The sequence below is a fragment of the Cervus canadensis genome, chromosome 28, assembly GCF_019320065.1.
Source record: "Cervus canadensis isolate Bull #8, Minnesota chromosome 28, ASM1932006v1, whole genome shotgun sequence".
Lineage (NCBI taxonomy): Eukaryota > Metazoa > Chordata > Mammalia > Artiodactyla > Cervidae > Cervus > Cervus canadensis.
The window spans coordinates 17,419,197-17,439,893 of NC_057413.1; the positions used below are offsets into that span (position 1 = coordinate 17,419,197).

At 38.6% G+C, this 20,697-nt stretch overlaps 1 protein-coding gene and 1 non-coding gene across 2 annotated transcripts; one reads left to right on the forward strand and one right to left on the reverse strand.

Annotated features, from left to right (window-relative positions):
• Positions 1–354: 354 nt before the first annotated feature.
• Positions 355–12,274, forward strand: LOC122429800 (placental prolactin-related protein 4-like). The gene is made up of 5 exons (XM_043450448.1): positions 355–409; positions 7,027–7,208; positions 9,400–9,507; positions 11,279–11,458; positions 12,080–12,274. The coding sequence occupies exons 1-5, from the start codon at positions 355–357 to the stop codon at positions 12,272–12,274; spliced, it is 720 nt and encodes a 239-aa protein (XP_043306383.1).
• LOC122430186 lies at positions 4,922–5,032 on the reverse strand. Its single transcript, XR_006266266.1, has one exon. It is a non-coding gene; the product is annotated as a U6 spliceosomal RNA (small nuclear RNA).
• Positions 12,275–20,697: the final 8,423 nt, after the last annotated feature.

The window sequence follows — 20,697 nt, forward strand, 5'->3', positions numbered from 1 at the left end:
CAAAGTTTAGCCTTCAATTAAAATAAATAAATCTATAAAAAAATCAAGATGCTAAAAACCAAATTTTAGACAGAGAAAAGGGTAGGGTATATAGACATTCAAAACTCTCCATTGCTTAGTGCATCAGGCACTCAAGGAACACCCTCACTGAAGTCTTTCTCTATAGCTCAACCTACAGGTACCAGCATGGAAAAAGAGATAGCTCTACCCCACAGGCAGTTGAACCCTACTTTTATGGCCTCATGGCTTTCCTTAAGAAGCATTCGATGCAGCAGATTTCCTCCATCCCATCCCATCTGGCTGTTTCCCCACAGTCAACAGGAGTCTCCACCCTGGGATCATTCTGCAATCCCCATGGCTCCAGCTCCCAGCTTCCATGGACACCAGTGGACTTACAACCCTGTCCGAGGTATGAAAGGCAGCAGCATAGCTTTGTCTATGTGGTTCTCACTCCATTCAGATGGTCACAGGTTATTTAGTTCACTCCCCAACAGCTTCAAATGACTCCTCCATTCCAGTGGACAGCCATGGACACGGGGATCTCTCCCCTGCACTTCAGCTCCCTCAGCCCCAGGTGCAGGATGGTCCCACGTGCTCTCCTCCTTCTTTCCCTTTCCTCCTTGCCCCTTCTTTCCTTTCTCCTACTGAGTTCTGTGTGGATCCAGACATTCCTTCTCAGTAGTCAGGGAGTCCTGCCAGTATTCACCTGGTCTTCTGTGAGAACTGCTGTGTCTTTAGACGTTCTTGATGCATCGGTGAAGAGAGGTGTACCCCACTTCTACCTATCCCTCTGTCATCTTGTCCATCCCCATTTGTGCATGTATTAGAAACAAGCTTCCCTTTCTATTAAGTAACATTGCCATCACCACACATGTTTAACTTTGCTTTTTGAGGAGTACACAGGTAAGTTCCACTCTCTTCAGTTGAGTCAGTCATTCAGTCTTGTCCGACTCTTTGAGACCCCATGGACTGCAGCACACCAGGATTCCCTGTCCATCCCTGACTCCCAGAGCTTACCTAAGCTCTGTCCATCAAATCAGTGATGCCACTCGATGATGTCCAGTCTCTCTGACAATTTCAAAAATACAACACAATCTTATTAGTTACAGTAACCATGCTATAGATTAGATCCTCAGTTCAGTTCAGTTGCTCAGTCATGTCCAACTCTTTGTGACCTCATGGACTGCAGCAACACAGGCTTCCTTATCCATAACCAACTCCCAGAGCTTTTTCAAACCCATGATTAGATCTCATGATTAGATCATGAAGCTCAAAGTTAGATCCTCGACCTTATTAATTTTTTACATATGAAAATGTGTAACCTTTAAAAATCTCTCCCTATTTCTCCTACCATCCAGTCTTTGGCAATCATTTTTCTACTCTGAGTTCCATCCTTTTTTTTTTTTTTTTTTTTTTTTTTTTTTGAGATTCCTTATAATTGAGTTCATATGGTATTTGTCTTCCTGACTTAGTTCACTTAGCGTAATGCCCTCCAGTTACATCCATGTTGCCACAAATGGAAGGATTTCTTTCTTTTTCTAGTGGCTAAATAATATTTACCTATATATGTCACATCACATTGTTTTAATCTATTCACCTGTTGGAAGATACTCAGGTTGTGTCTATACCAAGGCTACTGTGAAAAATGCTGCAATGACCATGGGAATACAGATCTCTCTTTGAGACAATGATTTCATTTCCTTTGACTATATATCCAGAAGTGGGATAATGGATCACATAACAGTTCTCCTTTAAATTTCTTGAGGAACCTCCACAGTATTTTTCCATGCACCAGTATACATCCCTACCAACAGTGCATAAGCACTCCTTTTTCTCCTCATCCTCAATAATATTTGTCATTTCTTACTTTTTTGGTACTAGCCATTCAAACAGGTATGAGGTGATATCTCTTGTGCTTTTGATCTGCATTTCCTTTGATTATCAGTGATGCTGAGAATCTTGTCATGTACCTCTTGATCATCTATATGTCTTATTTGTGGGAAAATGTCTATTCTTTAAAGATGTAGCATACATTATGTTTACTATACTCCAATATATGAAACTCAGTTGCCAGCTGTATATCAACAACTCTCAGAAAGTGGAATAAAGAAAACAATCCCATTTACTATTGCATCAGAAAAAGATAAAACACTTAGAAATAAACTTAAGCAAGGTGTTGAAAGATTTTATACAAAACCTTTAAGACAATGACAAGAGAAATTTAAAAAGCATTAAAGATATATAAAGTTATGTTGTCTTTTTAATGTGATCCTTGAGGTAGGATTTGTATTGTTATAACCTTCCCTCTTAGAACTGCTTTTGTTGCATCCTATAGGTTTTAGATCATCATGTTCTCATTGTTTTTTGTTTCTAGGAATGTTCTGATTTCCCTTATTTCTTCAGTAACCTGTTTATTATTTAGAAATGTGTTGCTGAATCTCCATGTATTTGTGTTTTTTAAAGTTTTGGTTTCCCCCCCCCCCCCATATAATCGATATCTAGTGTCATACTGTTGTGGTCTGAGAAAATGCTTGATATAATTTCAATTTCTTTAAATTTACTGAGGTTTGATTTGTGACCCAAGATGAGGAAAATGTTCCATGTGCAATTGAGAAGAAAGTATATTCTTCTGCATTTGGACGGAATGTGCTGAGGATATCAATTAGGTCTGTTTGCTCTAATAGTTCCTTTTAAGCTTATGTTTCCTTATTAATATTCTGTTTTGATGATCTGTCCTTTGGTAGAAGTGTAGTGTTAACATGCCCTACTATTATTGTGTTACTGTCAATTTCCCATTTTGTGTCAGTTAGTGTTTACCTTATGTATTGAGGTGCTCCTATGTTGGGTACATAAATATTTAAAATTGTCATGCCTTTTTCTTGGACTGATCCCTTAATCATTTGGTAGTGTCCTTCTTTATCTCTTATAATAGCTTTTATTTCAAGGTCTATTTTTTTCTGATATGAGAATTGCCAATCCAGCTTTCTTTTAAATTCCATTTGCATGGAATATCTTTATCCATCCTCTCACTTTCAGTCTGTATGTGTGTCTAGGACTGAAGTGGGTCTCTTGTAGACAGCATATATATGGGTCTTGTTTTTGTATCCATTCATCCAGTCTGTGTCTTTTGGTAATAATGGGAGAATATAGTAGCAAATAAAACAACTGATAAAGGATTGCTTTACAAAATACAAGCAACTCAAATAAATCAGTCAACAAAAGCAAAGGCAAGAGCTGAAAAAATAAACTAGTGGGACCACATCAAACTCAATACCTTGTGCATAGTAAAAGAAGCCATCAATAAAATGAAATGACAACCTATGGAATGAAAAAAAAAAATTCAAATCACATATTTGGTAAGGGCTTCATATCCAAGTATATATAAGAGACTCATGATATTCAGTAGGAAAGAAAATCAAATAACCCAAATTACTAAAGTAGCAAAGGAAGAGTAAGTGCTTTGAAAAATCTGAAGATTAGACTGATAACAGACACTGTAAGTTTTTCTTTCCAAAACAGAAGCCTATGTCTTCCTGACATTTCTTTCTTTGTCTCCAATCACCTGATTGGTGATTGCAGTTCACAGTATACATCCTTCACTCAATAGTAATCACCCTACATTGAGTTATATGTGCTAAGAATAGCCCTACTAACTATAAAAAACTAATAATTACATACTTAATCTTGAGGCATCTAAATCCAAGGTTTAAAGTTTTCAGAATTTTCCACTCCATTGTTTTCTGCAATCTATTTAAAAATTTAAACACCTAGTAAGGAAAAATGAGTAGAGGACCTCAATAATACATAGATAGAAAGACATTTAAAACTGGGAGCATTACTGGATTATAATTTGGGGGAATGCATTATTACTAATACTATTAATTGTATTCCCTTTTTATTCTCTGTTATACTAGGTTGATATTTATTTAAAATAGTAATACCAACGTAGAAACACTTAGTACTCAAGTGACAGTAGATTGAGAAAGACAAATCTTATGAGGCAAGAACTAAAATCACAGAAAATTAGCAATGGTATCAAAAGAAGGGGCAGTATTGCCTAGAAAGAAAGCAGAGTTCTCTAATTTGTGGAGACAACACAAACAAGTCAGATGGGAGCCAACCAGCTTAAGCTGTATACCAGAAACTGCACCAGAAGGAAAGTGAAGTTCATAAAAATATGCTGATGCTAAAAGCCAAAATCCAGACAATAAGAGAATAGGGAAGGGTATATGAAGATACTGAAAACTACTCGGAGATGTAGACAAGGAAGCAAATACACTAATGAGCATCAGAAAAATCAAAGCACAAAAGGGTCTGAAAAGTAAATCATAAAGAGACTTGGTAGTCTGATCAAAAGAATAAGAGGATCAAATTAGACACCAAAATAGAAAGACTTGTGCACATGATAGAACCAGAGAATGCTCAGGAGAGAAAGTTTCGGACCTAGTGGACCAGCGAACAGAATCCTCCAGCATCAGGAACAGAAACCCTGAACAGGACTCATGACTGTGCGCTCTGGGAACGGCCTCAGTTTCAGAGTCTGGGCGCTATACTGCCTAAAGGCGAACGCAGACCAGGACTATAGCTTGCTGTGATGCTGAGTCACAGACAATAGTGTCTGTTAGCTTACTTTTCTCATTCAACTATAAAGTTAATGAATCACTAACCAATGATAATTGACACCATCAGTTTCCAGTCAGATCCTCTTTAGTCATACAATGGATATCTGAACCTGTTATATGATCCCCAATAACAGTTTTAATAATTAAATTTATTGATGTTTAATTGAAGGTAATTGCTTTACAATACTGTACTGCTTTCGGCCAAACACCATGAATCAGCCACAGGTTTACTTATGTCCCCTTGCTCTTGAATTCCTTCCCACCTTCCTTCACATCCTGCCTCTCAAAGCTGTTATAGAAAAAGTATGCAATGCTTCACAAATTAGTATGTCATCCTTTGTCAGGGGCCATTCTAATCTTCTCAGTATTATTCCAATTTTTTAATATATATGCTACCAAAGTAAACACACAAATCACATTTTAACACAGAAAGAAATCATATAGTTAGTCATTGACCAATAAATGATCAATTACATTAGGAATTAGGGTATTCAGATATGTTTACTGCCCTTAACAGATTTGAATTTCATAAGGTCCAAAGTTCCATGTAGGAATTAAGTGTATATTTATGCATAATACATGTAAACATGCACAGAAATATATGCCCACAAATACATCTATGTTATGCAAGCTATTATTCTCCCTGCCTATTACAATAAGCTCTTTAGTTGATGACAGAGATGGTCCCAAATCTCTCCAACTTATATGTCTCCTTTTTGAGAACCAGTTCTTTGATTTTCATCACCTAATTTTAAATAACCATTTTATTCTTAGGTACCATGCCCCTTTAAACTAACTAAGAGCAGAGAAAACCTCATAAATGCTGATATCTTATCCTTAATTAAATTACCACTCTTCTGGTAAATGGGAAAAAGAATCATGTTCAGATCTCATTCAGGAGGATAAAATTCCTGTTTTATCAGTTCTCTTGTCCAAACTCAATTTTCCTCACTTCAGTCTTAAATTCTGCTTGCTTACAAAGGACGGACAGGAAAAGTAATATTAAAATCACACTTGCAAGAGTCTATGATTTTATGCTTCTGTTGGCCAAAGGTAGGGCCATGAATAATTTCTGAAATATTAAAATACGTCATGGAAGCCTGAAGGTCTAGTTCTACTATCAAAGATGGGATTTTGGGAGATGGTTCAAAACCTAAGACCCATGGGTTGTCAGGATGTGCTCCTGACCAGACAGATGGATTTTCTCCCCAAAATGTCACAGTCGGGAAAGGCCAGGCCATGTCCGCAGAGCCAGTGACGGGGTCCTGGGTGCTGAGAGGCAAGATTCTTGGATGACCATCTGGAGATTTACCTGCCATTTCCTTGAAGAAACAAATGTAATGAGAAGATTAAAGATGCATAAAAGTAGAAGAGCTGTCAAGGTGCCTGGAAGCAAGGCTAGTCAGGAGAACCAGGCCCCCACACTGATAATTGTCAAAGACTTTAAGAGTGAGTGTTTTATAGACAGAGCTGAACAAGTGGATAAAACCAATGTTCTAGGGTCATTGCTGTTTTGCAGTCAAAGACAAAATATTTTTCTCTGCAAGCAGAGTCATCACAGCTCCTGATATGGTCCTGGTTACACACATGCAGACCGAGAGCCCACAGGCATGTGTGACGTGACATCAGGAAGTGCACAGATGACTGTATTGGTGCCCAGTCTCCTCCATCTGTTAATAATAAGACCTTTGGAAAATTACTTGCCCTCTCCAGGTCATCGCATCTTCATTAACATAACTTGATGATCATAGTGAAGATGAAGGCTATCTCACAGGGTTACTGTGAAACACAAATTTTAAGATGTTTTAAAGCTTTTGGGAAAGTATCAAAGACATGCATGGGGTTACGAAGGTGAGTTAGCAGATCCAAGGTACAGTATCCTTTTTCTCTTAGTATTCTCTCTGTACTCAATAGTAGCGATCAGTCAGTCATGTGTTTACTCTTACCCCAACGTGATGGTAAACCACACAGATCAACTGTACACTTCTTGTCATTTCAGTGTCTAAAATTCAAGCATTAGTCAATGTAGAGTGAAAAAATTACAAACTCCTAGAGGGCCTCTCTGCTGAGAGCCTGCAGAGTCCCAACATTAAACTGTCTGAAAAGAAAGGCCTAAATACTCTGGCTCAGAATTAAGTTCCAAATGTTTGCAGAGCACAGAAGTACTTCTGGGAGCAATGCAAAAATGCAGGGAATAACCTACTTCTCCAACTATCTATCTGTGCAAATATCATCATCCATCTAAATTCACACAGAAGGCACTCCTTCTTCCCCATCTCAGCTGCTACAGCACCAACTCCTACTCAGAGCAACAGGGAAACAGAAGGCTTCCCTCCACAGGATGTATTTGATAACCTCAGGTGACTAGATTATCTCAGAACGGCTCATGTTTTTATTTTAGTAGGGTCCTGCCTGCTCCTGCTGCTGGTCATGTCAAATCTGCTCCTGTGCCAAGGCAGCTCATGCCGGGACCTCTGTCCTGAGGGGGATGAACTCTGCCGGACCGCCCTTAGGGACCTGTTTACCCGTGCCACCATCCTGTCCAACGACATGTATAACCATTCTGCAAAAATGTTCGATGACTTTGTAAGTACTGTGGTGGTCGTGGTTTAGTTGTTAAGTCGTGTCTGACTTTTGCAACCCCATGGATTTTAGGTCGACAAGCCCCCAAAAGGAACCTTGGTGTAAGTAACTGGGCTACACTGTCTTTAAACAAGAGGGCTGCATCAGCCAAACTTCAAATAACACTCTCTAGGTCAAAGAAGCCATCAGCTGAGAAGATGTGGAAATCGAAGAAAACCAGTTTTGTGAAATCTCAAAGATGCCTAAGAAGTGCAATAACTTTTTCAATTTCCTTCATTCATTTTCTTTTTTAAATTTCCAAAATAAATGATTTTGTATTTGTCAGCTAGGAATGCCATAAAAGAATACAATAGACTCAGTGGAATAAACACCAGAAATTTATCTCCTCACAGCTCTGGGGGCTAGAAGTCCCAGATCAGGGCACCAGTAAGGTGAGGCTCTGCTGAGAACTCTTTCTTCCCAGGATGGCTTCTCCGTGTGTCCTCACACAGGGTGGGGGTGGGAAAGACAGACAGAGGAAAGGACACACAGACACAGAGACAGAAGAGAAAATTCTCTGGTGTTTCGCTTCATGGAGACACTAAACCTATTGGATGAGTGTTCCAACCTAAGAGCTCATTCAACCTTAATGGGCTTTGCTGGTGGCTCAGATGGTAAAGAATCTGCCTGCAGTGGGAGAGACCTGGGTTCTACCTCAGGGTCTGGAAGATTCCCTCGAGAAGGGAAAAGGAAGCCCTTCCAGTATTCTTGCCTGAGAAATCTCATGGACAGAGGAGTCTGGTGGGCTACAGTCCATGGGGTCCCAAAAAGTCGGAACCCTTTTAAAAACACAGTACTTTGGCAGTTTGGGCTCTAACACATGAATTTAAAGAACACACATTCAGTCCATAATACTACCTGACATAACGCACTTTTAGGTGGGGCTAGTGAAAAGGAAGCATGTTGAATTTCTGGCCCTTCAGTGTCTCTCTGAGCTTTCTTCTCCAGGCTCAGAGTAAATAGCCAATAAATGAGAACTGCTCTGCAGTGAACTGGGTGGATGGAACATGTTAAACAAAGCTGAATCCCGGTCACAAAAATGAATGCTGGTAGTTTTTTTAATGCTACAAGTTATTGTTTTAAGATTTGCAGTGAATAGGTTTCAAGCTACAATAGAAGCAGAGTTTACAATTGGAAACAACTATTCTCTTTCTGATGAAGGTATTTGAAAGTTGTATGTTAATTCTTTTAGTTCAATAAAGGAACAGCCAGTAGAGCAGACAGCTAATAAAAGTCAGTGCTAAAGGTTTCTATTAAATTCACGCAGTTGTTTTTACTCATTAGTTTTTGTTTCATCCTTCATTTTTGACCATCCATTTTTTCCCCCAACTCTTCCAAGTAATCTCTTTAAATGTTCATAACTTTTGCTAAAGATCATTTTTTCTCTATCAATCAATGTGTTAGCTAGATTTTTCTACTCTTATTATTCTCAGTCCATTGCTTGGTATTTCCTATAACTTTATGCTATGTTTTTCTGTTGTACCATTTTATCACCATAAACAACATTGTATTCTGCACCTGGGATGAACACTAAGCTAATTGTTGTGCAGATTCAGAGATAAGTCAAAGTCATTATCATATAACTCCTTATAAGGGAATATTTTGGCTCTACCCCACAGTAAACAAGAGGTTAAATGGTTAAATATAGGTGCATGCATGCATTCTAAGTCACTTCAATTGTGTCCACCTCCTCGCAACTCTACTGACTGTAGCCCAACAGGCTCCTCTGTCCATAGGATTCACCAGGCAAGAATACTGGAGTGTGTTGCTGTACCCTCTTGCAAGGGATGCTCCTCGCCTAGGGATCAAACCTGAGTCTTCTTATATCTCCTGCATTGGCAGGAATGTTCTTTACCACTACTGTCACCTGGGAAGCACCAAATATTGATACATATGTAGTATATTTGGTCCAAATACTAAAAATTTTTTTTTAAAAGATACTATAACAGAAAAGGGAAAGGGTAGAACTTACAAAAGTTAGATGTAAAATCATTTTTATAGAGAAAATGTATACAAAAAGTAGGAAAACAATGACTTTCAAATTTTGTGATGCCCCCTTAAAAAAATTATACATTTATCAACATGTTAATGTTCTGGTAATGGGTTCATCTAGTGAATGCGCAACAACCCTAAGTAATTGTCTGGTCAATTTCAGGATTTAAGGTATGCCCAGGGCAAACCGTATCATATCAATGCCTCCAACAACTGCCACACCAATACCCTCCATCTCCCTGAAGCTAAAGAACGTGCCCAACTCATGAACGTGAGTCTTTTACCGGGGTTTTTCACTGGATCAAATGAGACAGAATGTAGGTACCAGGCTTCAGATTATTAGAGGTAATCGTAACTGAACATGAAGAAAAAGTGAAGCCTGTAAGCAATTAAAGAGAAATTATATTATGCAGTTGATGAAGCATGAGCGAAATCAAGGGATGACTAAAGATCTGTAGTAGCAAAATGAACAGATCTATAAATTGTCCATGCAGACAAGTTTAGTTCAACCAGTGCATTAGACATAGATTGCAGCTATGATTCTGTACAAAAACAGGAAATGAATGGGAACTTCCATGTGTAAAATAAAAGATTGCAAAATTCATGAATATGTAAGAAATGCACCCCAGTTTTGAGTACTCCCTGTTACTAGTGACTCCTACATGGAGTCCTATTCTGCACCACTCGAGCCAGCGTGTCTGCCTTTCTAGGTTCTCCTGATTCTGCTTCTACTTCTCTGACACCTCCTTATTCATCATTCTCAACGACTCCTCTGTCACCTTTTATTCTTAATTTGTAAGTCTCCCCCAGAATGGCCTATATAACATTGCCTTGCTTCTCATGGTCGCAACGATTGCCTCTGTTCTGAGACAACACAGTTTACGTATCAAGCCTCAGTCATTTATGGCAGCTCCAAATTTTCACCATTATAATCTCTCCTTTCTGATTTCCTGCAGTATCTTTGTCCTAACATTACTTAAAACATTTTCACATGCATTCCCCCTTAAAATACTATCTTCTCTCTCTACAACTTTCTTAATGATACCAGCATTCTTTTCCTCTGTTAAGCTCATTAATAATGAGGATAATCGAGTAAAGTAAAAAGGTCAAAGAGGAAGAAGAGGAGGGATTTTTTGGGGGGGGGTGATTTTTCAATAAGCTTAAATTTAAAGTTTATTGAGAGTTACTACATGGACATACATTTTGCTAAGCACGTTATGTGCATTACTATATTTACTCCTATTCAGTTCTCTGTTCTTTACCACTAAAACAGTTCATGACTGTAAAGAAATAAGGCATATTAACTAGAGATCTTCAGCCCCCAGGATTTTCATGCTCAATTCTGTTAGTAGTAGTGAACTAGGTGGGAAAACCCCCCATTGTGAATCCCACTGATGCTGTTACTAAAGACAACGCTGTGCCATTTTCTGCCTGGACACATGTCAACAAGACAGACTCTTCTAATACCAGCATGGGGGCTGGTGTTGGGATCAACTGAGGAAAGAAAGCCTGTTTAGGAATGTCATGTCTTCTTCATTGTCTCTTTGTTGTAACATCATAAAACAAATTACCAATCGAAAATCAATATGAATGATTCATCTGATTCTTTAATATGAAAGAATCACTGGGTGACAATGATGTGGACACAGGTAGAATGCCTCCTTCCTGGGTCAGGTGTTACAGGCACATACTGACTTGCCATAACTACTTAGCTTTCTCTCACGCAAATATACAAACATAAAAGAACTCACCGAGTGGGTGGTACAAATTCATAGGAAAAAAGATAATTCTTCATGTTATAAATTAGAACTTATCAGAAGTATTAGTTAGTAAAATAACCTAGGTTTTTAATAATTCAGTGAAGTGTGAACTAATAGCTTACATTTTATAATTTTGCAACTTTTACTACCTTCAAAAATCTCTGCATACACATAGGAATAACCAAGAGTTCTTTAGGTCAGTTGCTCTGAGCAAAGATCACATGTTACCAAAATCACTGAATTATGATTATTTTAATGAGACTGTTTCTTATGGTTGCTTAGAATAAAGGCCTTATTACGTGGATACTCATGTTACTGTACTCCTGGGGTAAACCTCTGTATGAGCTAGTCACGGAGCTGCGGAGTATGAAAGAAGTCTCAGATGCTATCCTATCAAGCGCCAGAGAAAATGTGAGAAAAGTAAAAGAACTTCAAGCACTCATAGAGAGGCCATTCAGCCAGGTGAGCATCCTGCAGAGGGCTTTCTTGCTTTGCTCATGAATGAAAGAGGTAACCTCTGTAATGCATAAGGAGTTTTGAAATATCTCATTTTGTTAGAAGATTCATGTCTTCTATATGCTAGACTGCTACTACATAAAGCAGGAGCCCAGTCATCCATAGTGATGGAGTCTACTGTAAAGGAATCAGATTTCACTGCAATTTTTGACATGTGCAGCCTTCTCTGCATTGCACACGATTCCACCAAAAGCTTGCTCTTCCTGGGCACAGGTGGTTGAAATATTTTCAAGAGTAAGAGAACTAGAGAACAGAATTTCCAATATCAGCATTTTCCTCAAAGTATCCCAGGACATCTGCTCTTGAAGTTCCACGTGTCTTTCTCTGTTCTCCTGAAATCAAAGGATGAGAGAGGGAAGGAAGAAAAGAGAAAGTTAAAACTAAACTTGAGTTATGTTTTTACATTTTATATTCCTAATTGTTTTCTTACAGGCTAGGTCCAAATCCATATCTAGAGACTTTTAGCTTCGTATATCTTCCCCAAATCTTAATTTGATTATTAGAAGGAACAAAGATAAGCAAATATTAATAAAATGCATAAGAAGTCATTATTTTTTGGGTATTCAGGTTATTTCTAGAGCCAGGAGGAAGATGTTCTACGCTCGCATTTACTGGTTTGGACTCCGATCCCTGAAGTCGAGCAATGAAGAAAGGCGTCATTCTGCATTTTTTAACTTCTTTCACTGCCTGCGCAGGGATTCACGTACACTTGACCTTTACACCAAGCTACTGGCATGCCGACAGCTCTACAACAAGTGTTAAATCCACATCCATGCCATCCAGTTCTGAGATGGTCATAATGATCTATCCCATAGCAACCTTCTTTGAAATTTACAGCTTTTTAATGCATGCTCTGTGAAATGGGTCTCCTCTTAAAAATATAAACACAGACTCTGTAGAGATGTCAAAATCTAAGGGGGCAATTTGGCAACATTTCATATTTTCATTTAATATAAAATCAAAAGAAAATCCACCCCTACAATTGAGAGAATGAAACTCCTATTAAAATTAGTCACAAATAACAGAAGCTGGCATTACAAATAAGACCATTAGGAGATTACTTAAGAATCACAGCCAGTTATTCTGGGTCAAGTTATGAGAATCAAAGTATTAGACAATTGTTCATGGTTCTGGTCATGCTACCAAGAAGGCTGAACCCTCAAGATTCTTTATGAAAGCCAGCCGCGAACTGTCAGCCAACTGTCACAGTGTTACACCAGACAGGATCGCACCTTTGTACAAATAGCATGAGGTTTACTGAACTGTCTGAAGATTGTTAGAATGTTGTCTTAGACCTTCTGGGTTGCTATAACAAAATATCACAGACTTATTAACAATGGAAATGGATTTCCACAGCGTGGTCATGCAGGGTCCTTTCTGGTCACACACTTCTTATTGTATCCTCAAACGGGGGAAGGGCTCGGGAGCTCTATGTGCCTCTTATACATAAAAGCACTCATCTCATTGAGGAGGCTCAATCCTCATAACTCCATCACCTCACAAAGGCTCCTCAGATGGATGCTATAACCATGGGAATCAGGATTTCATCATATGAAATTTCTGGGGGACACAAAGGTTGAGACCATAGCAGATACAAACCTGAACTGCCTCCATCCTCCTCCAGTGGCTGTCTTCACCCACACTCCACTGCATCCTCATTTTCTGCATCACCTTGCAACCATTCCATACATTCTGTCACTCTGGGTTTCACAAGGCCAGGTCAGTCAAGTGTCAACTCCATCTCACAATCAGCCTATTCAACGTTTCCCTCTCCCCTGCTGAGGCACAGGGGACCTACCAGGAAGCATCGATGTGTCCATTTCTGCAAGGTTCCTTCTCTCTCCCTCTCTGGATCTTCATTCCTTGGGCCATGATGGAACAGGGTAGATGGTAACGAGATGGGAAAGTTCTGACATCACTGACTTACATGGTGCTCTTGTAGCCTTCTCTTGGTCCAGATGGACTGATCTGAAGTTCCCCCTGACTGACAAGTGTTTCTCTTGTGGGGTGTCCTTGTGATTATCCAGGACATTCACAAGTTGGGGATCCCCAATGCCATAGTTTCCTTTTTAATCAGGGGAAATGTTCTGGTCCCCACAGCTCACCACACACAGTCATCAGCACAGCCTCTCTGTTTCCCTCACTCTGCAAGCACCATCCGGAGAAAATTAAGTAGCCCACAGTCAGCTGCCTACTAGCTGACCCACAGGAAACCCATGTATCATAAACACTCTGAACAATTGAATGGCAGAAATACTGGTGTGCATCTATCCCTGTCCGGGGCCTCAGGACAATTGTCCAACTGGTCATATAGACACTGAGGAGATCAGAAAGCTGGATTCAAAAACACATTTATCTGAGAAGTGAGATACCATTCTCTCTTCCTTTTAGAGTAACTATCCTAGTCAGTAATTATTTGGCCTTACAAACATGCCCTAGTAGGTCCCTGAATTATAAAATCCTCCAAATAGACTGAGTCTCTACTGAGACTGGAGCAGTGTGACTGGATTAGGGTTGCTCAGCTTGTTCAACAGCCTCCAGACAACCTGGGATGAGGGCCAATCTTTTGACTGGCTCTCCTAAGAAGTCAGTGATGTTGCTGGGCTGGTTGTGCAGCATCTTTAGGGCTTTAGCCATAATTCCTGGTAAACGCAAATTGGGAAATCAAAAGGTAGAAGGGAAAGGGGCATAAATAAGAGAGAAGGAAGAGAAAGACAGAAGGAAGGAAAAGCAACAACCGGAAAGTGACTCAAGGACTTGGGTAGTAAAGGATGAAATGCTGTTAGAACATTTTAAGAACCCAAATATATATGCTTTTTTTTAATATACTAAGAGTAAATATCTCATATTCCTTTTTATTTCCTATTTCTCATCTATCCTCTTATTTCTGAAATAGTCTTTTATATTAGGAGTATTCTTTTATTGTTACTAAAGGTCATAGTTCTAGAGATGAACAAAGTTTGGCAACTCTTCAGGGCAGAATGTAGCCAAATTATCTTCTTTTACACAAAGACACCTTTCACCCACATACAGGAACACTGTCAAGCAAAACCAGCCTCTTCCCCCATAGTCAGGGTTATTCTTGTCCAAGTCTTGCCCCTGCCTCTACCTAGGATGACCCAAACCTTTCTGAACATGACAGAATACTCTGCCCCAAAGCAATCTATCAATCCCTCCTTTGGCTCCATCATGCACGTAAAGTGTCAGCTTTCTTGTATTTTCACTTTCTTCTTTCAAAAGATAAAAGACCATGAAAAAAAACCTGTAAGCACTTTCTAAGTCATTTACTGCCCAAAACATCTAATTCTTTTGTGTTACTTGCTTACGTTTCTTTCCTTCAGTGTCTAGATATTTCCAGCAGAGAGGATGGTATTTATTAGAGGGAAAAATTGGCAATAAGGGGGACAATGCAATTAGAGGAAATGTACACTCACCTTAGACCACACATATCTTCATGTCTTTGATTCATAAAATTTATTTCAAGCATGAATTTAGGACTTTACATCAAGAACAGAGGTGGTGACATTGAGAATGCTCTCCTTGCTTGACAGTGACATATAATGTGAATACTGTAGATTTCAGACAATATTGAACAGAGCCATAGATATTCTATAGAATCAGTCAGGCATAGTCAAGGAGGGGATATTTGGACAGGATTTAACAATCACGCCCTTGCCATCTAGAAAATGTTGATTTTCCCCTCTTTTGCAGATTTCCATGTAAGATTAATTTGAAGAAATGGCCCTGCCATATCAGGAATAGTAGCAGTGGTTACCGAAGGGAAACAAACAAATGAAGAACCTTTGAATTTCACTGAACTTATAGATTAGTAAGTCACATATCATGGACACAGTGAGGACTTAAACTGAGGTTTGAAGAAGTCTCTGTTTTCCAGAAGCAGGTCCTCAACTTGTGGAGAAGGAGAGGGTGATATAAACACACAGATGACTATATTGCATGGTAGAGTGAAGAAGAATAAGATATGATGCCAACACAGTGCTACAGTAGATTGAAATAAAGCTAGGAGCCACCTGGGTGGTTCATAGGAGTATGCAAATGGGATGGCTTTATGATTGAGTTTTGAAAGGTTGATGGGCTATTGATGTGCCAAAATAGGAAAACAGTATATCTGTCAATTCATTTAGGATCATCTTATAAAGGAAGGATCTCCGACATCCTAGATCAAGGCAACTGAGATATTAATATGTATAGCATTATAAGGTATCAGTGAATAATCAAGTCTGATGAAAACACAAGAAATGTTCAGTTTTTACCATTCATGTTGTATCTCTCATGATTATGCTCCCATGATATACTGTATATATTATTGTAGGTGTAGAATGGAGAAATACTTGTATGGATTTTTATGCATTGGGAAGAATCGTATCTGCCAATTTGGAGAGTTTGTCTTTATTCTACAAAGCAATAGGAAACCAAGAAATTAGGTCCAAGAGAGCAGTATGTCCAGAATTAGAAAAGAGTAACTTTAATGTGGATTGAGGAGTTGTGGCTATTGGGGCTGGTAGAGAAAAAGAAAGAGACCAGAAAGAGCAGGGAATATTATGACACTAAAAATCAAAGAGGGCTCTGCCAGGTGAAAATGGAAAGGATGTGAGAGATACAGGAAATGAATAAACCTTGACCACATGCAAGGAATGAGGCAGACATAAGAGTCAAAAAAGGCATCCATCAATATGGGACTAGTAGAGTCAATACACGAAAAGTCAGAGAGAAGGGAGGAGATAAAATTTTATCCAAAAGCATCTGAGCTCTATTTTCCTGTATTTCATCAACTTAGTGCCAGAAATCACCAAACAATGTTAAGGTTTTGCAGCAAATGTTAGAAATAAGTACTCTACAGAGCCTCCGCTAGATCCTAGGAAATGCCAGAACCAAAGCATGACTACCCAGTGATAACAAGCAGTAAGTCACTAGTCACGTTCAACACTTAAGTAAGACATAGATTGTAAAGCATAGAGGATGAATGGAAATAAAATGGAAACAACCCATACCTTTAGAGAGCCAGCCTAAACAACACCTAAAACTTAACCAAAATAGAGGTAATAGTCTCCTTAATCATGTGTCCACTTTCTCCAAGAGTTCCTCATTCCTTTTGCCTGAATCCTCCCGTGTTTACTAACCCTTCATTGTCTTACTCTCAGCAGACAGTCAGCTAACCACTAATCAAATAAATAATTAAACAGTATTCACTCCTCAGATATATGTGTATTGATGGACTCTTCAATCTGAAAAGCTTTCTAATCCCCTGAAAGTAAAACTCTAATACTGGAAGGACTCCTTCCCAACCTCTTTCCAAAATGCCCAGTGGGCAGCATTTGTGAGTCTAGCTACTTAGACATCTTCTGCTATAATTATAACCTGTTTGGATAGTGAAGACATGAGAGAGATGAGACACTGAATGAAGTCGAGAAAGAAATGCATGGACAAATGGAAAAGATAGCACAAGGCTTAAACACCAAACTATGCCAGCACACCATATCATGTGTGATGGGAGCCAGGTGGGCCTAATCAGGGATGGATATTTCAAGAAAGCTCTATATGAGTTGGCACTGAGAAGTTTAACTCAACTGTTTCAACGTGATTTTTGACTCAAAGTCACTTGTCTCATTTAACTGCACTAAGTCATAAGGGGAATATACTTATTGCCTATTTGAACACTGCTAAGAGATCTTAGAAGTTCTCATCCCAAGAAGAAAATTGTAACTATTTCTAGTGATGGATGTTCACCAGACATATTGCGGTGATCATTTTGCAATATATATCAAATAATTATGTTGTACATCTGAAACCTAAATAACATTATATGTCAATATTATCTATGTATAATGATACCTGAAACTAAAATAGCATTATTTGTCAATGTGACCTATGCATAATGATCGTATAATCATTATGTTATGTATATAACACATATGTATACCTTCAGTTAAGTTCAGTCACTCAGTCATATCCACTCTTTGAGACCCCATGGAGTGTAGCACATCTGTCTCCCCTGTCCTATACCATCTCCTAAAGCTTGCTCAAACTCATGTTCATCCAGTTGCTGATGCCATCTAATCATCTCATCCTCTGCCATCTCCTCCTCCTGCCATCAATCTTTCCTAGCATTAGGGTCTTTTCCAATGAGTCAGTTCTTTGCATCAGGTGGAAAAAGTATTGGAGCTTCAGCTTCAGTATCAGTCTTTTCAATGAATATTCAGGGTTAATTTTCTTTAGTATTGACCGGTTTGATCTCCTTGCAGTTCAAGGGACTCTCAAGAGTCTTCTCCAACACCGCAGTTCAAAAGCATCAATTCCTCGGTGCTCACTTTCCTTATGGTCCAGCTCTCATTCATACATGACTACTGGAAAATCTGTCCTTTGACTAGATGGAATTTTATTTACATATACAAACATATATGTATATACATGTAAGGAAAGGTGTTTTTTTTGGGGGGGTTAGGATTTCATTTTATTTATTTTTTTTGGGGGGGGGTTGTCATACATTGATATGAATCAGCCATAGATTTATACTTATTCCCCATCCCAATCCCCCCTCCCACCTCCCTCTCCACCCAATTCCTCTGGGTCTTCCCAGTGCACCAGGCCCGAGCACTTGTCTCATGCATGTAAGGAAAGGTTTTGATAAGGAATATAATTATATTTTGGATAAAGTAGACAAATCAACTAATATATTTTTTAAATGTGCATTTTAGCTATCATGTTGGGTCTAAAACCTTATCTTCAAAGGTAGTTTATGTTTATGCTGATAAAAAGAAATGAAACGTGTCTTAACCTTGTAACATTAACAGCTTATTTACAATAGCTAATTGGAACCACAAAATTTTGAAATCTATAGGCCTGCCCAGTATCTGCTATTGGTCATTTAACCAATTGATCATTGACTTAATTCCTCCTTGACTCAGAAACTCTTACAGGTGCTTAGTTTATATCAGTAAACAAAGCAGGCAGACACTTATCCTCATGGAACTGATATCCCAGCTGGGGGAAGACAGATAATCTGCCATAAACATGAATCCAAGTACATTATATGGTATGTTAACAGGTGATCTGTACTGTGGGAAAAGAAATAGTAAAGCAGAGGATGGGGTTTAGGGAATAATGGTGAAGAAAGGGAAGTGATTTAAAGAAAAGCACCTCAGAATAAACTGAGGGGAGCAAACATGCTTTCTCGCATTCAAGATTCAAGTTTTCCCCTGTCCAGTCAGGTCTCTTGGTCTTCTACCCAACTTCAAAACTGTTTCCGTCTCTGAGGCTCTATGCAAACTCTTGCAAACATGGATGTTTTGAACATTCTGCCTCTCTTCAGTTGAACGGGTTTCATAAAAAATTTTTGGTAAACTCCCCCAAATTAAGTAACATTTTACACAGCAAATTTTGATAATTTTCTTTTTCCTGAAGAACAAATCTCCAAATTATTTTCCATTTTACAACACACTGTCAGTGACCTAATTATATTATTAAAAAATAGTATATATGCATTGCTATTCTAATATATTATGACATTTTAAAAATATACAGAAAATGTAAATTAAATGACAGTTAATTTAATTCATTTAAATTAACTAATTAAATAAATAGAAATGGAAATGCTAAAATTTTCTTCCCCAGGGAATGAGAACACTCATTTTTATGGCCACTGGACTAATAGATTCTGAAAGTACACACATAATTATACCAGTTATTTAACTATCATAATAAAGTAATTTATTTTATGTATAGCTTCAATCAAAATTCTCCAAATACCAAAAGGGGCCAAGAATAATATTATATGTGAATAACTTTCCATATGCATCTATAAAATTTTGTGAGCTCTATTAAGTAATCATCTTTAGTTCTTTTGTTATTCCCTCAATTAATTTACAGGTAAATAATCCAAACTCTACAATAGATTTCTGGTTTTCAGGGCTTAAATCTCAAATCAAAAGAAAAGCAGAGCAATGGCCTAGAAAAAGATGGCCTAGTGAAAAAGTTGGCTTAAAGCTCAACATTCAAAGAACTAAGATCATGGCATCCTGTCCCTTCACATCATTGAAATTAGATGAGGAATCAGTGGACACAGTGACTTTATTTTTTGGGCTTCAAAATCACCGAAGATGGTGATTGCAGCCATGAAATTAAAAGACGCTTACTCCTTGGAAGAAAAGTTATGACCAACCTAGACAGCATATTAAAAAGCAAAGACATTACTTTGTCAACAAAGGTCCATCTAGTCAAGGCTACGTTTTTTCCAGTAGTCAAGTATGGATGTGAGAGTTGGACTGTGATGAAAGCTGAGCACCGAAAAATTGATGCTTTTCAACTGTGGTGGTGGAGAAGACTCTTGAGAGTCCCTTGGACTGCAAGGAGATCCAACCAGTCCATCCTGAAGGAGATCATTCCTGGGTGTTCATTAGAGGGACTGATGTTGAAGCTGAAACTCCAATATTTTGGCCATCTGATGCGAAGACCTGACTCATTTGAAAAGACTCTGATGCTCGGAAAGATTGAGGGCAGGAAGAGAAGGGGAAGACAGAGGATGAGATGGTTGGATGGCATCACCAACTCAATGGACACGGGATTGTGTGGACTCCGGGAGTTGGTGATGGACAGGGAGGGCTGGCGTGCTACAGTTCTTGGGTTCGCAAAGAGTCAGACACAACTGAGTGACTGAACTGAAATGAACTGAAATGGCCTAGAAGAATAATTCAAGTGTCAAATGGATATCATTATATATATGAATTTATAAGACAATTAATGAAAAAATACAGAAGACTTACAGTTTGCCAAAACAGAAATTGTACTCACTCAGAGCTAAATATATATATAACCTAGAAAAAATACTTTCTCAGCTTCTGATGACTTCTAAAGAAAGGGACTCCATGACTTTCATCTCCAGCCTGCTATGGAATCCTTTCCACTTTCCTCCTCAACTTCGCTCCATGAAATCTCTTCCCTAGGTTGTAAAATACACCTTTTGCTTCTGGTTCAGACAAGATGGCTTGATCTCTTTCTGCCCACCCTCTGTTTATTCTAGAAATAAGAAGAGACCACTAAAGGGAACTTTTATAGTTGGCAAGAAGAAGGTGAACTAGTTTAGGTCCTGAAGAATGGAAGAACAACATAGCAGCACCTAAGAGAAGACAACCCAGGCCCAGCATTCCTGACCTCCAACCTGGCATCAG